The sequence below is a fragment of the Panthera tigris genome, chromosome D2 (genome assembly GCF_018350195.1).
Source record: "Panthera tigris isolate Pti1 chromosome D2, P.tigris_Pti1_mat1.1, whole genome shotgun sequence".
NCBI lineage: Eukaryota > Metazoa > Chordata > Mammalia > Carnivora > Felidae > Panthera > Panthera tigris.
Window position 1 is genome coordinate 7,589,633 of NC_056670.1, and position 20,266 is coordinate 7,609,898.

Below are 20,266 nucleotides of genomic sequence, written 5' to 3' on the forward strand. Positions count from 1 at the left end.
TATTCGTAAAGAGCTTTATCAACACACGGGTGCTTTCCCGCAGAGATGGTACGTTTCTAATTGGTTCTTACGTGTTATGTTCATTATCTCATCTTGCTCCGGTTCTATTCGTCTCTCCGGTGTTCTATTATATTTAATGGTGATTTCATAAGCCCGTTTCTTTGTCGTGCTTTAGGGGAAAGTTTGCCTGTGTTGTGGGCTCCTGGCTGCGGGGCTGCGTATCTGGTACTACAGAGAGCCGCTGTAAAATGACTATTGGTTGGAATACCCTATATGGGAAGAAAGTGATGTGGTTTGGCCAATTCTCAGTGGAGCTTTTCACTTTATTGGTATTTGTCTATTCTATTTTAATAAACCATGGGGTAGATGCAGGCAGAAAGTGCCACAAATCAATTATATGATCCACGCGACAGCTTTAGTGGGGGCTTCAGCTGCGAAGGACGCACTTTGCTGAAATTGTATATTCAATTCCTGAAGTCCACATTAAATCTGTTTAGATCTATTCTACCTTTCAAAGTCCAGGAATCACCGGAGTGGTCTGTTTCGATGAGGAGTTGTTCACAAGTACACAATAAAGAATGAGATACTGTTTTCTCTAGTGCTGTTGCAGTAATAACAGACGAAACAACAGTCACATTACAGTCCCCTTTAGAGTTTTTAATTTAATAGAAAATTGTCCTGCCCTTCAGCAAGTTTTCGTACATGCATGCATTAACTCTTCAAACATGTGTTGTGTTCCTAGCAGTTACCGAGCCTGCGGAGGGGGCTGAGGGCACAGACACCACTTCCCAGCCATGAGGTGATCTACCAGATCGGGATCCTTTTGTTTTTGCCTAAATATAAATGTTGCACCACAGTGTCTCAAAGGATCCGATTGCTCGGGATCCTAGGATGCAGAGGGCCAAACATGCTTTCGATTTGTGCGTCTGGACATAAATCTAAAATCATCCTTCCTACTCAAGTGAGCCTAATCACTACTTCTCCCCCATTTAACAGCTGTTCAATTCCCCACCAGTTCAATCCTTGTCCCTTCTCCCACTCCATTTCCCGTCCTCTTCCTGAGGACCCAGAAGAATGGCCATTATTTCCTTCTGATCCTCACTCGTGCTGAACGGACCCAACAGCTTTTTGTTTGCGCTGCGAGAATTTTGGCCAAAAGATTGCCGCCATTTTGATCTTCGGATGCAGAAACAACCTCCTTTCTACTGTTAATACTGTGAAATTAAAAGGATCAACACTTGTGCTCCTCAGAGAGAAAATAATGGAGGATAAAAAAACAAGGGGTTTTAAAAACCAGCTTAATTGGGTGTGATTTATATGCAGTGAAATTCACCCTTTTTATGCTCACTGTTCTATAAATTTCAACAGTATACACAGTCGTGTTAACTACCACAAATATAATATAAAGAACATTTCTGTCACCCGCCCCCCCGCCCCCCACATTTCCCTTGTGCCCCTTTGTAGTTCATTCCCTTCTCCCAATCGTAGCCCCTGGCAACCATTGATCAGTTTTCTGTCCCTACAATTTTGCTTATTCCAGGAAGCCATACAGGTAGAATGATACAATAGACAGCCTTTGAGCATGGCTTCTTTTGCTAAGATAATGCTTCTGAGATTCACTCATGCTATTGTAGATAGTAGTAGCTTGCTTCATTTTATTACTGAGTATTTTTTCATTTACGGATGTGCAACCTTTTGCCCATTCACCAGGTGGTTAATACTTGGGTTGTTTCCAGGGTTTTTTGGTTTTTTTTGGCAATTATTAATAAAGCTGCTATGAGCATTTGCGAATAAGTTTTTATGTGGATGCATGCCTTCATTTCTCTTGGATAAATCCTGAAGGGTGGGGTCCTTGGGTCAGATGGTAAGTGTATATTTAACTTTGTAGGAAACTGTGAAACTCTTTTCCAAAGGGGGTGGGGCCATTCCACATTCCCGCAGTGACACGTGAGGATTCCATTGACATCCTTGCCAGGGCCCAGTACCTTCAGAGTTTCTGATTTGAGCCACATCTCATGGGGGTTTTAATTTACATTTCCCTGATGACCGATGATGTTGAGCATTTTTTTGTGTGCTTACTTGCCATCCAATCTCTTCTTTTTTGTGACTATCCATAATAGCCACTGGCAAACAGTTATCTGCTTTCTGTCTCTATGGGTTTGCCTATTCGAGACATTTCATATAAATGGAATCATTCAAGATGTAGCCTTTGTGTCTGCTGGTTTCTTTCACTTAGCATGATGGTTTCAACATTCGTCCACATTGTAACATCTATCAGTGTCTCATTGCTTTTTTTGTCCTTCAAATGTTTAATATGTATATTTCTGTATAATTTCCCATAGGTCTTCTTCTTAGAAATATGTTGAAGACATATTTCCCACCTAACAACTGATGTTTTAATTGAGGTATATTCATTGCTTTTCATGGCTGAATAATAGTCCATCTTATGGACATGCCATATTTTGTTTATTCATTCATGTCCATGATGGATCCGTGCTGTCTCCATCTTTAGTTACGGTGAATAGCGCTTTAAGTGTTTGTGTATATGGTTTTGTTTGAACACACGTTTTCAATTCTTTTGTGTATACGGGAGGAAAATAGTTTGGTCATATTGCAATTCTATGTACAATTTATTGAGGGACTGCCAAACCGTTTTCTAGTGTCCAAACCATTTTATATTCTAGCCAGGAAGGCAGGAGCATTCCAGTTTATACACATCCTTACCAGCAGTTGTTCTTTTCCTTTTTCTTTCCTTTTTTTCAAATTACAGTCATCCTAGTGGGTGTGAATGGTATCTCGTTACAGTTTTAATGTGTGCATTTCCCTAATGACTAAGGATATTGGGCATCTTTTCACGGGCTGGCTGACCATTTGTATCTCTTCTTTGGAGAAATGTCTACTCAAGTCCTTGACCCATTTTAAAATTGATTGCTTGATGGTTTGCAGTTGAGTTTTTATAAGAGTTCTTTATGTATTCTGGATTGTAGACCCTTATCATATAAGTGATTCACAAATATTTTCTCCCATTCTATGGGTTATCTTTTTACTTTCTTGATAATTCTTGGATGCACACAAGTTGTGACATTTTGATGTGACACAAGTTGTGTCCATGTTATTTACTTTTTCTCTTGCTTACGCTTTTGATGTTATGTCTAAGAAACCATTACCAAGGGTGAATATTTATCCTTACATTTTCTTCTAAGATTTTTATGATTTTAGCTTGTACAGTTAGGTTTTTAATCCTCTTGGGTGAATTTTTGCGTGCGGTGTGAGTTCAGGGTCCAGCTTCATTCTTTTGTATGTGGATATCCAGTTGTCCCACCACAGTGTAGACTGTTGTTTTCCATTGAATGTTTTTGGAAACTTATCAGCAATCAATTGATCATAGGTGTGCATTTATTTCCAGAGTCGTGGTTCTATTCCATTAATCTATATGTCTATTCTTATGCCATTACCACATTGTTTGGATTAGGGTAGCTTCGTAGTAAGTTTGGGAATCAGAAGGTATGAGTCTTCTAGCTTTCTTTTTTTGAGATTGTTTTGGCTATTTGGGGTCACTTGCAACTCCATACAAATTTTGGGGTATTTCTGAAAAAGCCAGTGGGAGTTTGATAGCAATTACAATAAATCTGTAGATCACTTTGGGTAATATTGCCATCTTAAAAATATTAAGTCTCCTGGGGCACCTGGCTGGCTCAATTGATAGAGCATGCGACCCTTGATCTTGAGATCATGAGTTTGAGCCCCACGAGGGACACAGAGTTTACTTAAAAAAATAAGTAAGTCTCCCAATCTATGAACACACAGTGTATTTTCCTGTATTTAAGTCTTTAATTTCTTTCAGCAATGTTTTATAGTTTTCATTGTAGAACTCTTACATGTCCATGGCTATATTTCTATCTCTTCTTTAGTGAAGTGCTCTTTCAAATCTTTTGTCCATTTTTAAATAACTGGGTCATTTGTTTTCTTATTACTGACTTGTGACAGTTCTTCATATATTCTGGATACTAGTCTCTTATCACATGTATGTTTTTTCTCCAAGTCTGTGTCTTGTCACTTCATTTTCTTAACAGTGTCTTTCAAAGAGATTGTTTTAAATTTTCATCAAGCCCAATTTATCAATTTATTATTTTATGGTTTCTGCTTTTCGTGTCTCATTGACGAAATGCTTGCCAAAACCAAGATCATAAAGATTTCCTCCTATGTTTTCATCTGGAAGTTTTATAGTTTAAGGTTTTACGGTCTATGATCCATGTTTAGTCCGTTTCTGTACACGGTGCGAGTCGTGGGTTTTTGAATCTAAAATGAGATGTTCCAGTTTCTATTTTTCGACTTCTTAGTGGCATCACGTTAGGCAAAACCATGCGCCACGAGCCTCAGTTTCTTCATTTAAAGCAAAGAGAGTATAATATTTACTTCCTGATCTGTCAGCATCGTCATGAGGATCAAATGAAAAGAATATAAAAGTGTTTTCTAAAACCAGAGCAAAAATGTTAACTATTATCTGTAGCTGACAGCAGCGAAAGAACGATGACAGAAGAATGTGTCATAATTGGGGGAAAGCCAGAGCTCAAGCAATTACTGGCAGTCGAGTGAGGTGTCTGGATGCCTGTGTTTGAACCCCAGTTTGGCCACTTCCCAGGGGAAGAGCCTCACACGAGGGACTGAGCCTCTATTTCCCCACGTCGTCTGTGCAGTGGAGAAGCAGACCCTCCACAGGGTGGATGGAGACTGAGCGAGTTAAGTGCAAAGCGCGATGAGCTACACAGAGTGGGGTAGGGGATGAATAAACGACTTTTTTGAGACACACACAGAGAGAACGAATATATATAGAATATATAATGAATACACACACACACACCACACGTAGTGTAATAAAATGATGATGTGCACTGTCATGTTTCTAAAAATGCTATAAAAGATGATGGCAAAGACCAAGGTACACACAAAGAGTGCACCTTTCACTCTCCTGCCTCTGGGAAAGTGCATGTCTTGCTAGAATATCATGCTAACGTCATTCCCTTTGCCTGTTTGACTTCATTTTGTAGGAGTCAGCTCAAGACACATCTTCTCTTAGGAAACTACGAATTACCACTCTCACCTCAAACCGCTCTGCGTTCAAGAGAATATTATACACACCTTTCTTTCAGCAAATTGTGCTATATCATGGTTATCTGCTTCTTGGTCAGTTTTCCTGATTATACAGGAAGCTCCTTGAAGGAAGGGAGCTGTCTTTGAGTCTTCAGAAAGCTGTATGATGTCTGATTTAGAGTAGGAGCTCAATATATGTGTGTGAAATGGAAACATGAATGTACATCATTAATTTCTTAAAAAAAAATTTTTTTTAAATTTTTTTAATGTTTTATTTATTTTTGACAGAGAGGGAGAGAGAGACAGAGCATGAGCGGGGAGGGGCAGAGAGAGAGGGAGACACAGAATCCGAAGCGGGCTCCAGGCTCTGAGCCGTCAGCCCAGAGCCCGACGCGGGGCTCGAACTCGTGAACCACGAGATCGTGACCTGAGCTGAAGTCGGACGCTCAACTGACTGAGCCACCCAGGCGCCCCTAAAAAAATTTTTTTAATGTTTTTATTTATTTTTGAGACAGAGAGAGACAGAGCATGAGCAGGGGTGGGGCAGAGAGAGAGGGAGACACAGAATCCGAAGCAGGCTCCAGGCTCTGAGCTGTCAGCACAGAGCCCAATGCGGGGCCTGAACTCACGGACTTGAGATCACGACCTGAGCTGAAGTCAGACGCCTAACCAACTGAGCCACCCAGGCTCAGTGTGCAATGTACATTTGGGGTGTACATCCAATGTACACCCCAAATGTACATCATTAGTTTCTAATGTGGATATAAATAGCGTATGTCAGCAAAACTTTTGTTTGCTGTTTGTATAGCATAATACTGACGTCTATCCTAAAGACCAAGGAGACTTACCCTTTATGGAAATGTGCTGGAATAGGGTCTATTTCTCTCAGGGTATCCACACCCATAAATAACATCCGCCATCAAGTTTTAAGTAGTAATACTGACTGCAGATGAATATATACAGCATTTGTCCAGGAGAAATGACACAGACTGCTTTAAAAAGCTTTCTATAAAGCAATGCTGCTCAAAATAATTAGTTCTTCTGAAAAAGCGTCACACCGAATACAGGCAGGATTAGTCTCATGAGTACTTAAGAAAAAAATGATTTAATTAAATGCATGTGTTAAAACATTTAATAGCTCACAGAATATGGAATTTTGTGAAGAGGGGAAATCTCGGCTCATATAAACTTCAATTAAACTGTGACTGTACATCCCTAATTCAATGACCAGAATTTCTCAGCCAATGATCTCACCTATATGCAGCTACCTCATAATCAACTGAAGCAACTCATTAGTTAGGGGCCAGTGACAAAGAGGTGGGAGATTACTCAATGGAATGCTTAGGACTGACACCTGTTACATGACTAGCTGTTGACGGATTGGGTCATGCCATAGTCCACTGATCCCGGAGGGCCTGTTTGGGCTCTCCGTATGTTACCGTAAACTTATGGCACCTCGGCAAGAGTGCTCTTGTGGCCGTAATTTCACTCCAGGAAATGTTGACTCATGGCATAAGTGTGCTAAACGACCAAACTCTAAAAAATGTGCAAGTTTGTCTGGGAACAAATGGCAAGAAGCTGAAAGATCCATAAACTTAAAAAAAAAAACCAAAGAACTAATTGACAAAGAGTTCCTTGCATCCATAGACATCTACCTCTTTGGTCTCACCTTGCTCTGATGTCATTCAACAGTCCTTATGGTGTGACTGTCACAGCCCCTGGCATTGACTCACTCTTTCAGAAACACGCCTGTCCACAGCTATTTGCGTAACTGAAGTGGAGAGTGCAGAAAAGAGAGAAACAGAAAAGACAGTAAGAGAAGTGAAAAAGGAGGACAGCACGTGTCCACGAAGAGAGGGAGTTAAGGAACAAAAACAAGGGACGCACGAGCTAAGCTAGTAAGAAATGACCCCACTCCTTCCCTTCTTCCTCTTGCCATCCCTGTGTAGTAAAACCTACTCAGAACTTGCTTTGTCCTGGCATCTGCAGTAAACGTTTTCTACTGTGTTGTCTCCTTTCGTCCCAACGACAACCGCTGTGGGGTAGGTTCAGATGTCACCATTCACACACAGGCCCTGGGGCTCCGAGCATCAAGTCTAGCCCATTCAGAGCACACCAGGCACCCAGCTTTGAACCTAAATCTGTCTGACTCCAAGGTCCAAGATCATAATCGCCTCATTAAAAATCCAGAAATTATAAAGCACAGATATGGGGGAAAAATCACAGGACCAGGGACAGGATGAGCGATAGAGCATGATTCCATCGTGGAAATAAACTACAAAGCAACACATGGGATGTACTTGATTACTGTACAATGATTATTTCTTTTTCAAAGTACCTATCCTAGAAGGCTGTATGTTCAAATCTGTGACAGTGCACTGGCCAATGTCTTTGAGGTGTACCAGCTTTTTCTAAAATGTTTTTAGAATCAGCTTACCAGCCACATTAAAACAGACAAATGTAAGTGTCTATATTTCTTGAGTTACATAGATAGAATAAAAACATTAAAGAAAAGTGTCAAAATTGACCATCTATTTTATTAAGAAAAGGTTTTTGTTTGATGTTTACTTATTTTTGAGAAAGAGAGAGAGACAGAGACAGAGAGAGAGAGAGAGACAGAAAGAGAGAGAGACAGAGAGAGACAGAGAGAGACAGAAAGAGAGAATGAGCAGGGGAGGGAGACACAGAATCCGAAGCAGGCTCCAGGCTCCGAGCTATCAGCACAGAGCCCGATGCGGGGCTTGAACTCATGAACCGCTGAATCGTGACCTGAGCCGAAGTCGGACACCTAACCGACTGAACCACCCGGGCGCCCTGTTGCTATTTTTTTAATGTTTATTTATTTATTTTGAGAGAGAGAACAAGTGCAAGTGGGGGAGGGGCAGAGAGGGAGAGAGTGAATCACAAGCAGGCTCTGTGCTGACAGCCCCACATGGGGCTTGATCTCCTGAACCGTGAGATCATGACCTGAGCCAAGATCAAGAGTTGGATGCTCAACTGACTGAGCCACCCAGGTGCCCCTATATCTGTTTTTAGATGGGCTGTGTTGTGTGGTGGCTAAGGCCACAGGCTCTAAAAATAAAGCCGCAATAAAACGAGTATCACAATAAAGCAAGTCAAATGACTTTTTTTGGTTTTCCACGCATATGAAAGTTACGTTTATACCATACTGTAGTCAGTTAATTATGCAATAGCATCATGTCTTTAAAAATGTACATACTTTAATTTAAACACATTTTATTGGTACAAAATGTTAACCACCATCTGAGCTTTCAGTGAGTCCTAACCACTGAGCACAGATCACCACAATAAATATCATAATAATGAAAAAGTTGAAGATATTGTGAGAATTACCAAAATGTGACAGAGAGACGCGAAGTGAGGAAATTTCATTGGGAAACAAACAAACAAACAACCAGTGCTGATAAATTTGCTTGACCCAGCATTGCCAGAAATCTTAAATTTGTAAATAACACAGTATCTGTGACACGCTAAAGTCAAGTCACATAAAACAAGGTATGCCCGTATTTTAAATTTCTTTTGGTTGCGGAATGGTGTTTCTTTGAGCGCAACACAAGACCGGGCCATGAGGGGCTCTTGATTTATGCAGGTCATACTAGTATAACATTTATAGCAGGTGCTCTTAATGCTGGACTCGAGGGAGGACCTTGGTTGCTTATAAATCCTCATAATTGTATGCAATTTTGGGGGTCATGTGTACGTGTATATTTTGAAATGATGGGAACCGCCATGCTCATAGCTTTTATCAGGTTCTTAAAGAACTCATGCTTCTTCTAAAAAAATATGAATGGACTGCCACTGGGGAGAGAGAAGGCATAATCTCAGGGCAAAGGGCCACGTAAAGAAATGTAACTACAGAAGATACCTTACTACTAATCGTGCCGCAAAAGCCTAAGAGGCTCGTGCGCATCCGTGTATTTTGTCAAAGATACCGATGTACTCATTCATTCACCACCTCCCTCTTCTCTTTCCCCTCCCCTTAAATTCCTCTCCTGATTGATTTCCTTGGTGTTTGAAAACGCATTCAGTGTTTTGTTTTGCTTTGCTTTGTTTTTTTTGAAGAACATAATCCATGGGTGTGCTAAATAAAGTGGGGGAAAGGGCCACTGGTATTTTGGGGGACTAAAGAATGTGGGGGAAAGCAGAGTTACTCACAAGCAAATCAGACATTTCCTATAGTTTGAGAAAGGCTTCATGATGACCCCCAGAACAAGGGAAAGCACAGCAAATAGGAGTGAGTTTCGGGGCCCTCAAACTGATTACCACGTCCCATCCAGGTATGCCGGAAGCCATTTTTAGTTATTACTCTCCTCCTGAAAGGGCTAATGTATCACACCAGTTACAGAAATCTTAACACAATGCATCCCAGCTTAGACATCAAGTTATACTAACTGGATAAACAGTTCAATTATGGACGGCAAAGAGCACCAACGGGAAGACTAAGAACCAGGAAAACCTGCCATTGCTTCGCTAAGTTTGTTCAAACCACCTATTCAAGCGTGTTATTCAAACCCACATGGGAGGCACCGAGTGGCTCCCAAGTCTTTCACACACGCCTTCCTCCTTCATCCGCCTCTTTTCTCCCGGCAGAGCAGCGCCCACAAGAATGCACCGTTTTCTTCCTCAAGACCAAAAATTCAACTTCGTGTCTTAGGAGAAGGCCATCAGCAAATCCTCGTCTGCAGGGTTCTATGAGCAGAGTCCCAGGCACGCCGAGGGCATTTGCTAAGTGCTTATTGAGTAAATGAGTAGCCAAATGAATAATGAGCAGACATCTTTCACTGCCCCCTGCCACTGTGGGCAAGTCACATTAGAGGCAGCCCTGGGCATGGGAGAGCAGCCACTTCCTGGGAGTGGCTTGAGCCCTAAAGGGTGATGCTCTCCCCAGAGGTTTGATGAGGTTAGGAGGTACTGCCTCCTAAAGGAACCTACCGAGGGAAGTCTGGGGGAAAGAGGGTGTGGTAGACAGAAATCATGCTGCCCCTACCAAAGATGGTCGCATCCTAATCCCCAGCATCTGTGAATGCTGAGGGAGCATTAAGGTTGCAGCTGGAATAAACGTTGGTAATCACTTGGACCCCGGATGGGGAGATTTTCCTGGATTATCTAGGAGAGCCCAAAGTAATCACAAGGTCGTCAAAGGAAGAGTAGGGGCAAAAGCGAGGGCCACAGTGACGCACAACAAGGACTTGACCGGCTGCTGCTGGCTCTGAAGGTGCGGGAAGGGCTCCGAGCCAAGGAATGTGGGCAACTTGTAAAAACTGTAACAGGCAAGAAAATGGATCCTCTCCTAGAGACCACAGAGAGAAAAACAGCCTGCCCACACTTCAAAACTGGTCTTGAACTTCTGACCTCCCGAACTTAAGGTAATAAATTTATGTCGTTTCCAGCTACTAAGCTTGTGGAGGCTTGTGGCCACAGCCGTATGGTACAGAAGGTCCGTGAAGAGCAGGGAAGGACGGAGAGGCTGGGAAGACTACCTTTGTCATGACTAGTCATGGGACCTTAGGGAGGTCATTTCATGGTTTTCTCATTGCTATAGTGGGCTAAAACTAGCCACCTCATCAGACTACTTCCGATACTAAATGGGATCACATATCGCAGTGGCCCAGCTCCTGGGCTGTCACACTGGGTACTCATCATTGCTCTCTCTTTCCCTCTTCTCCCCTCCCCTTCACAGCCACTGGGTATCAGGATGCAGCGCAGGGACGCAAAGGAAGAGAAGAAAGGGAAAAGATAAAATGAATGGAGATAAAGAGCCAATCCCGAGGGGTCTAAGATGGGGAATCCACACCACTCACTGCTGCCTGGTGTAGGGGACACCCATCCTGTGGTCTGTCTAGGGTTTTGTAAAATGAGGGTTTGAGGAGCTTTATCATTTGGCAGAAAGGGGGTAGAAAAGGAAGAGGCTAGAGTGTGAAGGATAGGAGATGTTTGGGGTGGAACAGGAGAGGAAGAGGAAGAAAAGAAACACAGGGTGGGACCCAGGCTGGAAGAAAATAGGGGTGGGATCTCCCCATTATGGGGACTACACTGCTGCTCAGAAATGAAGGGAACTTCCAAACAAGTTGGTTGTTCCTCTTTCTTTTTTGTCCCTGCCCCTACACAATCCTCCCCTTCCATTTATGCACATGGTAGACCATAGTCATGCACATACATCCATGAACTTGTTGAAGGTAGCTCAGGTGTTCCGGGACAGTGAGGAAATAACAGGTGCTTACATTGATGTCAGGTTTCAAAGGTTATGACGGACCTTTGCATAGCACTGGAGAAATGTTCCCTTGGGAACAATAACTGAAAACTAGTTAAATCCTATTATATCTCTGGACCTGTCATTCCTATTCCTTTTTCTAAGGTGGTATGGGAGATTATCTATCTATCTATCTATCTATCTATCCATCCATCCATCTACTTACCTACCTACTTATCTACCTATCGTCTATTTCACAATATGGGCAAGATTTCTGCCACAAATGACAATGTTATGCTTTGTACCCTCAGGCTACTAGCAGAAGGGTAGAAAGGAGAAGAGTAGAAAATGCAAGCTTCTAAGTTTAAATGAAACAGCTCACTCCCTTTTAGACTCTGCAGCCAATGTAGATTTCATGACACAGAGCTGTAAACGCACTGGGACAATTTCAAGAGAGAACATCCAAATTGTAATAAAAATCATTGCTACGGCTTGGATGTACTTTGTGTTCAGATATTTTTTTATTAAATTTTGTGATATTGCACAACTTTGAATAGGTCATTTTGTGGTTAGGACAAATCTATTTCTATTAACGCATTAAATTTGAAGACATAAGGTGGTTTGAGCCCATCTTTTAAGTTTATTATTTTGCAGAAATCACAAGAAGAAACTCACAAACTATTGTTTCTTTTAAAGGAATATTTATAAATTGCCAAATGACTGTGTAATGTATCTAGCTTCAAATTATACCGACAAGATGATTTCCCTGTCTTCTTTTTCAAGTCAACCTAAAATGGAATTAAGTATCACTTAAAGACATTAGCTATTGGGATCTTTCAATGCTTTTTAGAAGGAAAGAGGAAAGTCTTCTAAAGTGACCATGATCTATTTAAGTAAATATTTTCCCCAAAGGTTCACTGTATAATTGAACTTCAGATGACACGGGTAAACACACAGACATGCTGTCATATTTTAGGAAGTAATTTACCATTTCCTCTGATTTTGGATAGCCCTTTAAAATATACAAAATCTGCTGCAATTTCTCACAATACTGCTTTTGGGTAACCGATAGTGCGGATAAATTGGTTAATCAACAGGCTCAGAAATCTTGGGGAAGACACGTCACCGCTCCTTTCCTCCCTCTGACCTTCACTCCACTATCCCCAATGGCTTTACAACTGAGTTTACAGATCAAAAGATTTTTTTCTACAAATATGCACAAACTTCTGTTGGAATATGCAGAGGTTGTTGCAAAAGTCAACATTTACTTAAAGAGCTTGAAGTCTGAGCCAGTAGAGTGATCAGCAGGTTGATCAAACCCTGAAAAACAGCTTGAGTAGCTGAATTCTACAGGTATTCACCTTTGTCCCCCAAAGAACCCTGCTTGCGGCAGTCAAAACCAAAGTGGGAACTTAACAAAAATGAAAATTGTGGTAGCGAAATACACTAACAAGGTTAATCTAACATATTGCAAAAAATTGGGGAGGTTCAAGTGGTTTCTATATAACCACAGTACTGATTTAGAAAAACCCCAGAGAAACAGCTGCATTTTGATATACAACCTGCCTTGCTTGAATAGGAAACCCCATATTTTCAGGGTGTATAAGTCTTGAGATGCTAGTCTTTGAACATAAGCCCAGGGGAAATTGCGTGCATCGCTTGTTGGGAAATGACAGGCTAAAAAGACCCGTAGAAGTTCACAGCCATGTACGAGGCAAACAAATATTTGCCCCAGAGATCAGATCGTCCATTTCTTTTACTACAGAGTGGCAAAGATGAGAAAAAAAAATCATCAGTTCTGCTGACCCTGTCGGTTTGATTAAGAAAACTGTGCCCATACCCCTGGATTCTCTGATTACCTGGGAATATCTCCATTTCTGGCATTTGGTGACAACTGGTTGAGGCAGTCCTGGCAAAATGCTTTCCAGCTGCTGGTAGATTAGCTCCTGCACATCCTCAGTGCTGTGCTCCAGGTATGTGACTGCAAATGGGACAGTGGTGTGAACCACCAGGGAAGGTCCCACTTCTGATGACTCTGGTATGAGAGGGACACAAAGACGCACCTTAAAGCGGGTAACACAGAAGCATCTGTCAGCGTTTCAAATCGGGTTTAAGAGTAAATCGTTGTAATCAGATAATACAACAGAAGAAAAACAGAGTCTAATCTCTGACCACAAAACTGGGCTACCTCTGAAATTCAAAGTCAAGCTTCTCCGAAGAGAACAGAGTTACGATGTTATTTCATGTCATGTCATGTCATGTCATGTCATTTCATTTCATTTCATCTTATTTTATTTTAAGTGTATTTACTTTTGAGAGAGAGAGAGAGAGAGAGAGTGTGTGTGTGTGTGTGTGTGTGTGTGCACGCACAACTTGGGGGGAAGAGCAGAGAGAAAGGGTGAGAGAGAATCCCAATCAGGCTCTGCACTGTCCACACAGAGCCTGACACGGGGCTTGATCTCACAAACCATGAGATCACGATCTGAGCTGAAATCAAGAGTCGGACGCTTAGCTGCTGAACCCCCAGGCACCCCAACGTATTTTAAAGAACAAATTTTAGGTCTTGCTAAAGAACTGGGAGGAAGGAGAAGAAGAACACCTAATAAGTTCTGCCTTGAGTATAATCAAATTTATCAGTATAAATTATCCACTAAATTATATGTTCTCTAGGCAGAAGCTGTTTCTTATTACGTATAGCTTATATTCTCCTTAAATTCTGAGAACAAAGTAGATGTGCAGTAAATATGTATTCATTTTATGTTAAATGGATTGCAAAATATTTTGTTGAAATTATATTAGAATAAAATATCTTAGGGATGCCTGGGTGGCTCAGTGGGTTGAGCATCTGACTTCGGCTCAGGTCATGATCTCACGGTTCGTGGGTTCAAGCCCTGAGTCGGGCTCTGTGCTGACAGCTCGGAGCCTGGAGCCTGTTTTGGATTCTCTGTCTCCCTCTCTCTCTGCCCCTCCCTGGCTCGTGCGCTGTCTCTCGCTGTCTCAAAAATAAATACACATTAAAAAAAAAAAAATAAAGTAAAATATCTTTACCACATAAAAAAATCAAGCTTCTCTCTAAAAATGGGCTTGACCTCATAGCATTAAGAGAAAAAGCTCCCTCATTCATGACATGGAGATACTTTCCAATTTTGGTTGCCGTCAAATTTTTTTTTTTGCTATACTTTCGAAATTTCAAATAATGTACATCCACTTTGTACCTTTCACTCTTTCCTAGAATATAGAAAATCAAATGAAGTTTTAAGCTGACGGCAGAGTGACCAAGGCATTAAAAAGTACAGTCTTGGCAGGAACGTTAAGAGTTCGCTTGTTGTTATTATTTGTTTAAATCACACAGAAGAGAAAGTTGGGAGGAAAATAGTAAGAGATCTGAAATGCATGAAAACAACAATAAGATATTTGGTTCTTCCTCCCACCCCTTGCCGACACAAAATATTAATGTGTATAAGGTACTGTAGGGGTTGGCAAGCCCGATTGTGAAAATTCTAATTTAGGATTCTAAAGGCCACGGCGATGATCTATTGGAGGTTGGCTTGTACAGTTTTACACGTTAAAAAGAAAAAAAACAACCCGTTGAACAACATAGGCCACTTGCTTGCTATATGGCCACTTACTCTCTTTACCTTTCAAGGTTTTTGTTTTGTTTGCTGTAAAATCAGAATGTTAGTACCTATCACACAGGTCTGCAGTGGGGACTATGGAACGTAACTCACGTGAAGTGCTCGCCACGATTTCTGGCCCAGAGTAGGCGCTTCATAGATGTGAGGTATGAGACGAGAAGCAATAAACCAGATATGTACAAAAGAAAAAGTTCTCTGGTGTTGCCCAAATGGTGGGTGTGCATTTTTAAGTACTTCACTTCTTCCGCTGCTCGGAGCATACTGGAGTATGAATTTTACAGCAAAACACAAGGGAAGGGAGTCCCAAAATATACTGTTAAGCATTTGAAAGGGAAGCGAGTGCGCCTAAATTTTTTTATATGCGTGAGGTGGGACAGCTGGCGTCAGAATCTGTGCAGCAAATACAGGGGCAAGGAGACTGTCCACTGTTTTCACCTCACCATAGCTGCAACAGCTTGAAAGAGGAAGCACAGGGACCATCTCTGAACATTCAATGTTTAACCAGCCAGGGTACATTCTGCAGATACCTCACAGAGGGGAGGACCAAGGATTGCAAAGCCTCAATGCCTGTCACCCATGGGGCTCCGGGCTGGGTCAGTCGGTAGAGCTTGTGACTGTTTTTTTTTTATTTTTTTAATTTTTTTTAACGTTTATTTATTTTTGAGACAGAGAGAGACAGAGCATGAACGGGGGAGGGGCAGAGAGAGAGGGAGACACAGAATCTGAAACAGGCTCCAGGCTCCGAGCCATCAGCCCAGAGCCCGACGCGGGGCTCGAACTCACGGACCGCGAGATCGTGACCTGAGCCAAGTCGGACACTTAACTGACTGAGCCACCCAGGCGCCCCCTTTTTTTTTTTAATTTTTAAAAAAAGTTTATTTATTTTTGAGAGAGAGAGAGGGAAGGGAGAGAGACAGAGAGAATGAGCAAAAGAGGGGGAGGGGCAGAGAGAGAGAGGGAGACACAGAATGTGAAGCAAGTTCCAGGCTCTGAGCTGTCAGCACAGAGCCTGACGAGGGGCTTGAACCCGCAAACCAGGAGATCATGACCTGAGCTGAAGTCGGGGGCTCCACCAACTGAGCCACACCCAGGTGGTAGAGATTACTTAAAAATAAAACTTAAAAAAAAATTCTGTTACCCATTATTGCCTCAGGGAACGTTATTTACGTTACTAGGTAATAGATTCAGAAAGGCTTGTTCGACAAGGGGGTGTCAATACCACCCCTCTTCCGTAAGGTACCACATCTTCCCGCAGACAGAGAAAACTTCTGGGTGCACATTCTGATGCACAAGAGCTGGGGTTCTGAGCTCACTCATCGATGGCACGCTTCCACGGACAGTGAAGGCTAGCCGCGTGCTGAGAAGCTGGAGGGTGCTCCCACCCAGCTATGTGTTCTAGGGGGGCTCGTCAAACTACCAGGGGCAGCGATGGTGTTTTGCCAGACTCCTCCCATTTAGCCATCCAGTCCAAGAAGAACAATAAAGAAGGAAATTTAAGACCCAAGACGAAACAGTTCTCGCATGGCAACGAGAGAACAACCTGGTTACTTGGGGATTATCCACAGACTTAAGCATCCATATTAAAGTCAAAGTTTCTCCAGAATCATATAAGAACCCTCGACTACTTTAATTCTGATTATATATATATATATACATATATATATATATATATGTGTGTGTGTGTGTGTGTGTGTGTATATATTTAGTTTTGTTTTAGTACAGTCAATGTTTGTTTATATTTATCCATCCACAGCTTCCTTCTGGATCTCACATCTTGTCTCCAGGGTCATTTTCCTTTTCCCATGTTGTATCTCAAGTTGAAGTTCCTCAATGAGGTTCTGTTGAAGGCTTTTGCTGCTCTAAAAGTGTCTTTATGTGATGCTCATTTGCGAAAGATTGGCATGTGACAACAGATTGAAAACATCTTCTCTCGGCACTTGAAAGATATTGTTCATATAGGTTAGCTTTTACTGATGCTGTGAAGAAGTCAGCTCTTCATTCAACGGCAGGTCATTTGCAGGTGACTTTTCTTTCATATCTGGATGTTTCTATTGTTTTCTCTTTGCCTTTGGGGTTCTGTAGTTTTACTTGGTTATCTTGAGGTGGGACTTTCTTTTTTGCTTCCCTCTTTTGACTTCACTGGGTTTTCTGAATCTTAAGACTCATGTTTTGTAAACTAATTCTGGAAATTACTTAGCTGGTGGCTCTCCCTTTGTCTCTATTCTGTCTTCATGGAACTTGGGTTAGAGATACAGCAGCTGGTCGGATTCTATCTTCATGTGCCTTGGTCTCTTTGTGATATTTTCCATCTCTGTCTCTGGGCTAGATTCTAGGTGATTTCTTCCGATTTAGCTTCCAGTTTACTGTTCTCCCTTTATCTGTGTTTATTCTCATGTTTACGTTGTCCCTTGAATTTCAAGTTGGAATTATTTTCTTCTTCCTTTGTAAACATTATTCAGGTCTGCATGATCAGTTTGGATTGTCTCTTTCTCCCCAGCCACACTATTAACATTCTCTTTTATTTCTTTAAAGATAGCCGATGTAGTATATTGTGTGTTTGGTTGTCCCCAAATCTGCGGTCTTTATGAGTCTCATTCCCCTTTCTGTTGTTGGGGATGGCTATTGCCATGTGCTCATGACAGTGTTTTCCTCGTGTGTTTTGTGATTTCTTTTTTTCCCCCTACTGTGAGTCTAAAGTTCCCAGCAACTTTATCTGAGAAATTCTCAGAGGCCTACGTTTAAAGAGCGTCCCTTTAGAGATTTACTTTTGTTTCTGCCTGATGCCTCGGGGGCAATACTGCCCATAACTACTTTAACTAGATTTTTGGAATATACTGGCAGAATGAATTCTGGCACCGAATCTGCCTGAGGGCGGATATGTGGTTTGGCATCTCAGGGGAGACATTTTCTTTCTTTCTTTTTTACTTTTTTTTGTTGTTGTTTGTGTGTTTTTTCCACCCCACTCAAGGACAGGCAAGCACCCACACTGTTTTCTTCTGCCAGATGGCATATATCAGATATAGAGTTCTTGAAGGTCAGAAAAGTGTACATGTCCACGCTGATAACCTTTTATTTTTATTTTATTTTATTTTTTAATTTTTTAAAAATGTTTTTATTTATTTTTGAGACAGAGAGAGACAGAGCACGAGCAGGGGAGGGGCAGAGAGAGAGGGAGACACAGAATCCAAGGCAGGCTCCAGGCTCTGAGCAGTCAGCACAGAGCCCGACGTGGGGCTCGAACTCACGGGCTGTGAGATCATGACCTGAGCTGAAGTCGGACGCTTAACCGACTGAGCCACCCAGGCACCCCAGATAAACTTTTAAATCTTAAAGAAACAGAGTGATTTTTCTTGGTAGACAAACGTTATCAAAATTATCTCAACATGAAAGAAATTGGTATAAACCAAAATATATAAAAGAAATTGAAAACACAGTCAATAAATTAATTTTAAAAAATGACTTCAGGATCTGGTTGCTTTACTTGTGATTTGTTTCAAATTGTCAAGCTAGTAAAATGTTTATTACAGATATACACATCACATTTCCACATATAAATATAAACAGAGCTGCAAATTATTTTTCTATTAATATGAATAGGCCTCTATTTTTTCATATCAGTAGGTATACGTAAGAAAACATGATAATCTCAATATATATCAAAAGGCATTGGGGCGCCTGGGGTGGCTCAGTCGGTTAAGCATCTGACTCTTGATTTTGGCTCAGGTCATGATCTCACAGTCCGTGAGTTCGAGCCCCACGTCGGGCTCTGTGCTGACAGCTCGGAGCCTGCTTCAGATTCTCTCTCCCTCTCTTTCTCTGCCTGTCCCCCACTCATACTGATTCTCTCTCTCTCTCTCTCTCTCTCAAAAATAAGTAAAAAAAAACTTAAAAAAATAAAGGCATTCATTAATATTTAATATCAATCACTTGAGAAAAAGATACAATATGAAAAAAAATAGGTTTCTCAAAGTTAGAATATCTTGTTTTTTAGCATACTTTACAGTGAAATAATATAGACTGTCACAGTAAAATCAGCAAAAGCCAAGGATGCTTAGTAATACCAGCACTTATATATCATTGCTCTGGTCAGTGCATTAAGATAAAAAGTAGAAATAAAATTCATAACTATTATGAAGAAAGAAAATCAGATGATTGAAAACAATAGTGAAACCAACGTAAAATCCATCAAGTTAATTTAAAAGTTTTGCTATTAAATTGATTTCCCTATATACCAGCAATAACTGGTAAGAAAAAAATTAATTCGACAAGAGTTTATTGGAATTTAAAAAAAACAAACCTAAAGGAAAAAATAAAGCAATGAGAATACATTTTTTTTTTGAAAAATCATTGAGTCAAGACTTATTTTGTCATATATTTAAATACATTATGAAGCCACGGCAATTAAACATGCCTGGTCCTGGGGCGCCTGGGTGGCTCAGTCAGTGAAGCGTCCTACTCTTGATTTCAGCTCAGGTAGTGATCTCATGGTTCATGAGTTTGAGACCCATGTAGGGTTCTGCACTGACAGTGTAGAGCCTGCTTGGGATTCTCCCTCTCCCTCTTTCTCTGCCCCTCCCCTGCTCGCTCTTTCTCTCTCTCTCTCAAAATAAATAAATAAACTTAAAAAAAAAATTCCCAGTCCTGATTGGCACTAATAGTCAATGAATCAAAATAAGTATCTCTGGAAACACATCCCAAAACATATTAAGTATTTAGCGGCTAACAAACTTAAAGCCATAGAGGAAGATGCACATTTTATCTCGTGCTAGAAAATCAGAGCTATAGAAAATTAACTTAGAATATTCCCCTCCTGCTTCTGACCTAAATTTGTCACCATTTCTGCTTTTCTGCTTTCCTACTTCCATAACCATATTGAGGAATGCACCCCCTTTGGTCACACAGCAAGCTCAAACTCCCTGGGACACCGTAGAGACCTTTTCCATGGGAGAAACTTCATTTTTTTGGCAGTTATCTATCCAGGGACAGAAACTGGGCCGTCAAAGGACCGAAGTGTCAGGCCAGCTCTAGGTTCCGTGTCCTACAGAGAAGGAAGGGGTGTCACATACTGTAGCTGTAGGCCCAGAGCATCAAGAAATGGGTGGCAACATTTCTTTTTTTTTTTTTTTAACGTTTATTTATTTTTGAGACAGAGAGAGACAAAGCACCAACAGGGGAGGGGCAGAGAGAGAGGGAGACACAGAATCCGAAACAGGCTCCAGGCTCTGAGCTGTCAGCACAGAGCCCGACGCGGGGCTCGAACTCACGGACCGCGAGATCGTGACCTGAGCCGAAGTCAGACGCTTAACCGACTGAACCACACAGGCGCCCC

General features: G+C 41.5%; 1 protein-coding gene across 5 annotated transcripts in view; it reads right to left on the bottom strand.

Moving 5' to 3' along the window:
• RNLS (renalase, FAD dependent amine oxidase) overlaps window positions 1-20,266 on the bottom strand; it is a 278,831-nt gene that overhangs the window by 32,219 nt on the left and 226,346 nt on the right. For 3 of the 5 annotated variants that reach the window (XM_015536263.2, XM_042960459.1, XM_007079260.3), the window contains exon 6: window positions 13,162-13,337. In XM_015536263.2, the coding sequence (XP_015391749.2) occupies window positions 13,162-13,337 (176 nt within the window). Of the gene's footprint in view, window positions 1-11,883; window positions 13,062-13,161; window positions 13,338-20,266 lie in introns of those variants that run through there. The other 2 variants (XM_042960460.1, XM_015536264.2) reach the window with 2 other exon arrangements.